At 41.1% G+C, this 7,233-nt stretch overlaps 1 protein-coding gene across 2 annotated transcripts in view; it reads right to left on the bottom strand.

Annotated features, from left to right (window-relative positions):
* Window positions 1–1,316: 1,316 nt before the first annotated feature.
* The window catches only part of GATA4 (GATA binding protein 4), a 93,077-nt gene continuing 87,160 nt past the window's right edge, over window positions 1,317–7,233 (bottom strand). For both annotated transcript variants that reach the window (XM_040427190.1, XM_040427189.1), the window contains exons 3-6: window positions 6,919–7,085; window positions 5,306–5,519; window positions 3,125–3,237; window positions 1,317–3,024 (exon numbers count right to left, since the gene is read on the bottom strand). In XM_040427190.1, the coding sequence (XP_040283124.1) occupies window positions 2,872–3,024; window positions 3,125–3,237; window positions 5,306–5,519; window positions 6,919–7,085 (647 nt within the window). In that variant the 3' untranslated portion in view covers window positions 1,317–2,871. The remainder of the gene's footprint in view (window positions 3,025–3,124; window positions 3,238–5,305; window positions 5,520–6,918; window positions 7,086–7,233) is intronic.

Raw genomic sequence — 7,233 nt, 5'->3', positions numbered from 1 at the left:
TCAGGGCCCAGCTCCTCAGGGGGTAGCTGCACTATACCCTCACCAATAAATACAATTTTTCTGGACCTTACAGAAAAAAGCAGAGAGCAAAATTGTTTTTTTAGTCTGTTTTATTTTCTGAATTTTGGATGGTTGTTAGAAGTAGTTTGCGACCACTTCATGTTGGAACGTTTACCTGTGTGTTGTTTTTTTATGCCTTTTGTCGCTTTATAAATCAACTCAATAAAGGAAGAGTAAAACTTTTAGTTTCACAAGTTCAATAATAAGAAAAACATTTATCATCATCAGAAACCCTAAAGTCATTGAATTTAAGTTACCTTTATGACATACATTCTCATCAATCATGTACATTGATTTGCAATTGCATGTTTAGAAGATGGTGGAAGTTATGACAGAAGTCACTATTATTCATTACCCTGGAAACCTGGACATTCTTTTTATGACTTCCTGTCCAATCACAATAATGTCAGGGCATGGACAGACAACAAAAAGCACATAGCCAGTCATTACTCCCTGTCTCCTTTCATAGCTGATTATTCCACATGATGGTTGTCTACAGAGAGCCATGACTATGGAAAATTCAAAAAGGAGCTGTTGACATGATTCTAAGAAAATCTGATAATTTGCTAGCAAAATGTTACTATATACAGATTAAGACCCGAAAGGGCTGCCTTCACTAGTGACTACATTCCTCAGGCTGCCATATTGGTGGGACTCTGTCTACCCAGTGCTTAGAGCTGAGGTGAAAGGCGTATTATTTTTTTGAGAATTCTTGCTGTATATATGTAAAACAACAGATATTTTTTAAAGGCAAAATTTATTTCTGGAGTGCTATGAAACTTTAAAGATAATTGTCATGGGCAAAGAACTTTACTATATGTAGAAATGTCTCTGCAGATATCTCAGAATCATGAGTTTTACATTTTGGAATGGGAACCTTCTATGTATCTTTTGTCAGTTCAGTAAGACGTTGGTTAAACCTCATCAAAAGAACACTTCTTGAGAACACCACACCTCATTTAGACCAGATTTTTCTGTGGCTGATTTTCATTTCCCTCTATATTATGCACATATTGACCCTTATTTGAGATGACCTCTCCTTTCCGCATTTCTGGTTGGTTGCATGGAAAAAGATTCAGGGCAGGACCTTGGCAGGACAAATGGCAAGCATGCAAGGATGTTTCCTATATGCCTACACCTGGCTATTCGAATAAGATCATGATCTTATAGAGAGTGGCTAATTAATCACCTGTACACATGATCTGACCATCAACATGGAAGTCTAAACTGCGCTTACGCAGAATGATCAGCTAAATACTAGGAGCAATAAACTAGTAAAATTCAACCTGAGAGATCACATTTTGGCTAAAACTATCTGCCATTGGCATCACAAGTGGTTGATCATGTTGACTTCTGAAAGAATGGTCAGATTGCTGTAATTTAAGTAGAAAACACCCAAAGATAAAGAAGTCTTATGTCCATTCTGTCTTCAAAAGTGTCAAACTCTCTAACAGAAAAACTCATTGCCCTCTGTCTTCCCATCTATTTACATTACCGTGGGTCCCTCAAATCCATTGCATCCTTGCAGTTGGCTAGATGTACCTGGTACTGACACTGGCCATGAACTTTCCCATACGACAGAGTCTATTGTGACTGTTTCTCTTTGTAAAAAGACAAGCCATCAAGTGTACAAAGGAACCAAACATGTTCCGTATCTGATATCCACAAGAATTAGAGGCAGCCACCTTGGTGTGGACTAAGCAAAATTCTATGAGAAATTGATCTTTTCTTCCAAAAAGTTATTCCCACCACTTAATATACAAGCTGCAAGCAATTCCATCCATTTTTTCCAACCTGAATGGAGTGTGGTTATTTGCTCAGATTATGACTGGGATGATCGTCGAATGAGCAAGTCACTACCCTCAAAACAGGGCATCATAACAGTCGATGTGATAAAATGTATGCAAAAGTCATATTTAAATAAACTGCAGAATATAATTCTAGCTTCATTTTACTCAGCATTTTACAAAACTACAGATTGACGAAGCTTAAATAACACTTTTTTTCCAAACTTCACTGTGTGGATCTGATTTTTACAGGGTAATTGGTGGCTTCCTGCATGGATCAGGAAACACAACACTTATGGATTTATTACAAAGTTCTTAAATTTGCGCAAATTTTCATGTTTATAAGACGTGCACCATAACTACTTAAGAACCCACTGGAACGGGAGAGACTAAAATGGAACCAATTCTGCCATTTGCTTGGATGAACGTAAGAACAAGTAACCGATTTACCTCGGAACTGGTTTAAAAAAAAGGCTTACAGCAGTGGTAGCGTTTGGGAGCACCCCCTTCTTGGTGAAGAACAAAATGTCCTTTTCTTATTTAGAATTTCATAAGCACTGATTTCCACAACCATAACGATAGATGCAAATGAAGCTGAAAGATTTCCAGACACTTCCAGTGTTGCTCCTTAATGTACAATGTCCCCCCCCCCCCCCCATCCCCTTCAAAATTTGCTGTCGTTTTTCTAAACGGTTTCTGGCAAGCATGATTTTGGTACGGAGAAACATTGATTTTTCGCCAGCAGCTTTTCTGTCCATTCACATTAAATACCGTCCAATGTATAAAAGTCTTTTGCTATAAGAATAAACATTAAATTACTTTGCTAGAAGTTCCTTTCAATTCTAAAGTAGCTGAAACTCTCTCACTCTCTCTCGAGAGAGCCCAGAATTTTTAACTTTTTTATTTTTCAGCGACATCTCCTCTGGCAGTTTTTATTATGATGTACAATGACCAAATCCTTTGGATGATAAACCGAATGTTCAAGTCATGACTGGAGGTGCAGAAGGCCAGAGGGAGAGTTGAATTAAGCTAAGACCAAGCTATTCCAGGAGTCATTTTTGGAGCTGGCTTGAGGAGATGTGTTGACTGAAGAGTGATAGGATTGAGGAGATAGCTTGAGACCCATCATCGAATGAATAGATGACGCATGACTTGTGATAGTGGATAAAGCTGATGCCTGCAAAAGAAAAAAACACTAGTAGTGAGTACATACCTAAAGAACAAATATTGTCAAGCAGACCATTTTACGCATTAGAGAAGCACCAGCATTGTAGTACCTGAGATATTGCTGAATGTCCATAAGGAGGCGACAGTCCGGGTTCAATTTTTATAGGGCGCATGTCTTCTGTAGTGGTAGTAGATGGAGTGGGGTTCTCAGTGCCGTTTGGTCCTGATATGAAAAGCATAAAAAGCTCTTAAAAACAAATACATCACTAAGAAAAAATGCAAGAAGAAGAGTTAAAACACTTAGGCCTCTTTCACACGGGCGTCACGTTTTGGCTCAGGATGCGTCCCGGGTGCATTGCGGCAAACCCGCGCAAGTAGGTACGCAATTTCAGTCAGTTTTGACTGTGATTGCGTTCCGTTGTTCAGTTTTTATCGCGCGGGTGCAGTGCGTTATGCACGCGCGTGAATTTTTTTTTAATGTGGTACCCAGACCCGAACTTCTTCACTGAAGTTCAGGTTTGGGTTCAAGGTTGTGTAGATGTAATTAACATGGTTATAAGGGAAAATAATAGCATTCTTAATACAGAATGCTTAGTAAAATAGCCCTGAAGGGGTTAAAAAAAAAAATTAACAATAATAATTTAACTCACCTTAATCCACTTGTTCGCGCAGCCCGGCTTCTCTTCTGTCTTATTCTTTGAGGAAAAGGACCTGTGGTGACGTCACTGCGCTCATCACATGATCATGTGATGGACCATGTGATGAGCGCAGTGACGTCACCACAGGTTCTGGTGATGGATCATGTGATGGACCATGTGATGAGCGCAGTGACGTCACCACAGGTCCTTTTCCTCAAAGAAGAAGACAGAAGAGAAGCCGGGCTGCGTGAACAAGTGGATTAAGGTGAGTTACAATTATTTTTTTTTAACCCCTCCAGCCCTATTTTACTAAGCATTCTGTATTAAGAATACTATTATTTTCCCTTATAACTATGTCCCCATCCCGATCGACTCCTAGCAACCGTGCGTGAAAATCGCACCGCATCCGCACTTGCTTGCGATTTTCATGCAGCCCAATTGACTTCTGTGGGGCCTGCGTTTTGCGTGAAGAACGCACAAAATAGAGCATGCTGCGATTTTCACGCAACGCACAAGTGATGCGTGAAAATCACCGCTCGTGTGCACAGCCCCATAGAAATGAATGGGTCCGGATTCAGTGCGGGTGCAATGCGTTCACCTCACGCATCGCATCCGCGCGGAAAACTCGCCCGTGTGAAAGAGGCCTTAGGATCTACTAACCATAGTAATTATGAAAAGGGTGTCCATGCCGCCATCACTAAGATACCAGCTGGATACCAGTCTGGAACAAGATGATGGGAGCTAACACTCAACACCAAATTGTGTATTTCTTGAAATTTTTTTGCTTCCATAATTTTTTCAATGAAGTTTATATGTTAGGAGGACATTGTCATAGACCAAATTATTGAATTCTGAAGTCTGTAAACTGAAAAGGAGGTCCTCTGTTAAGGATTGGATGCAAAGAGCATCACTCTGGAGAATCTGTCTTGTCCTTTATTACCTAGACAACCCATTGACCCTGTGTAATGCTTCATTTCCCCTTTGGGGTCACTGTAGGGAAACTGAACACTTACTACCAGGTTTCCCCACATATCAAAGCTAATCCCTGGGGGTCCTGGCCTGGGGATGCTTTGTGATTAGCTTATTGTCAAGGGACTCTTCTAACAAAGGTCAAAAGTGGAGAAACTCTTAAAATTTTGGTCATATGCTCCACCTTGATAAGTCTCCACCTTGTTTTTCTCCTTTGGTTTGGATTTAGATGTCAGGTTGTTTTATTATATTTTATGAATAATGCCCTTTTTATATACTTTTGAATTGAAGCAACTTTCAAATAATTGTTCTCTGCTACAAGAATGTTTGTACAAAAGTAGATAAATTTGCTGACACTGGTGTCCTTCAAATAACAGGAAATCACCCAAGCACATGGAGATATCTCACAAACAGTGTCAGAAGATCTTAGCTACCTTTTACCATATTTGGTGACAAACTGAGAAAAACATGATTGCTTGCTTCTTAAAAACAGTGCCACACCTGGCCACAGGTTGTATTACAACTTCAGTCAATCCAATGCTAAGCTAGATAGAAACCATGGTCAGACATGGTGCTGTTTCTGGAAGAAAGCAACCATGTTTCTCTAAGGGTGGTCAACCCCTTAAAGTTTATGTATAACACATTTGAGTTTTTAAATGGGGCTCATTTTGGACTTCTTTGTACCTGCTGGAGTTTTAGACTTGCTCAGATTCTTTGGTTTTCGTTTCCTTGTCTGGATGCCCTCCTTCTTCATTGCTAGAGGTCTAGGAACACCATGCAACTTCATATATAGTCCACAGGCGTTACATACAGGCTCTCCCTCTGCATTTCGACGCCACAAGGTTGTAGTGGTTGTATGGCAGTTGGCACAGGAGAGGCCAACACGGCGGGAAGCGGACTGCACAAGAGAAAAGTGAGCATTAATAGTGTCCTTTACTGATTGACCACTAGGTGGAAGGATATGTCAATGATGGACCTGTTGATGGTTCAGCAGCTGTAAAGGTAAAGAATATGATATATTGCGAGCATGCAATCACTTTTCAATTAAAGGGGTTATCCGGGCTTTCAGTATTGAGATCGGCGGAGGTCAGACACCTAGCACCCCCGCTGATCAGCTGCATGGAAAGACGGCGCGCGTCTCTCTTCTTGTTCATCACTGCTATCTATGGCAAAGTAAAATAGTAAAAGCCCTGACAACCCCTCTAAAGTAAATTGGGGCAATTTTAAAATTATTGATAGATCCATGTTATCAATCAAGAATATGTTCCTTGCCATTGAAATGCTCCTTACTACTACAGCTGCCCAACAGCTGTCTCCGATGTATGGCGACCTTTAGGTCCCATTCTCACATTAGAGATTTGGTCAGCATTGTCAAAACCAGAAATGGTTTCTAATGGGCAGATTTATACAGATGCAGCAAATGTTAACACTTAACGCATTGAAGAGCATCTGTCAGCTTGATCAACCCTAGCAAACCAGGCATACTGCCTGATAGGGTTGGTCATTCTGAATGCAAGGACCAATCTTTATTGAGAAAGTCCTACTTTTAAGGGGGTTTTCAGAAATTTTCCTCTGGATAGGTCATCAGTATCTGATCGGTGGGGGTCCAGGGTGTTGCCGATCACCTGTTTGGAGAAGGGATCGGCATTTACAATAGCGCCACAGCCTTCTCTCAGCTCACCAGGGTACATTGTATAGTCGTTGTTCTTGGTTTCGCAGCTCAGTCCAATTCACTTCAATGCGGCTGAGCTGCGTCTATGCCATGTGACCCATGGTCATATGGTCTAGGCAAAGCTATGAGAGGTCTGCGGCGTTACTGCCAGTACTGGTACATTCTCAAACAGCTGATTGGCAGGGGTCCTGGGTTTTGGACCCCCACCTGAAAAATTTATGAACACCCCCTTATAAGTAGGAGATTGCAATCCCAAGTACAGCCACCATCCAATGGACGGCTCTGTGCTTGGTAAGCTGTGAGGAGGCCGTGGAGCTCACCAGAGCCCCGCAGCCTCCTTGAACAGCTGATCAGTGGGAATACTGATAATCGGACCCACACCAGTTACATGTTGATGGCTTATGCTGAGAATAGGCCAACATTATACAAATATTGGAATACCCCATTAAAGTTTGCTGGTAATGTTTAATGTGTTAGGTGTCAAATTAATGTTTGCTACACATGAGAATATTGGCTTCAAAATCCTGATCATATCTGCCATGGGAGGATGGGGCCTTAGAGTGCAGCATCAAAACAACAGTAGAATTTTTTTTTGGACAATTTCGTAGTTCCCTAAAATCCTTACCAGCCTTCGTTGGGGCTTGATCAGCGGGCGGTTGATACCATTCATCTTATGATACAGCCCACATGCATTGCATAGGTAGTGGCCTGTACCATCCCTCCTCCAAAGAGGGGTAGACATTGCTCCACAGTTGACACATTCTCGGCCTTCTGAGAAATCATCGAAAAATTCTGAAGAAAAAAAAGGAAGATTGGAGATTGAATTTTTAAAAAGTGAATAATTGCATCCACATACACAGACTGAATATTAGACAGTACGTTAACATTTCCTCGAGGAATGGACGCCATTATTACGTTCCTTGCCACCGAATATGCTCCT

Source organism: Bufo bufo, chromosome 4 (genome assembly GCF_905171765.1).
Source record: "Bufo bufo chromosome 4, aBufBuf1.1, whole genome shotgun sequence".
Taxonomy (NCBI): Eukaryota; Metazoa; Chordata; class Amphibia; order Anura; family Bufonidae; genus Bufo; species Bufo bufo.
Note: the sequence above shows the minus strand (reverse complement) of the source record. Positions and strands in the feature narration are given on the sequence as shown.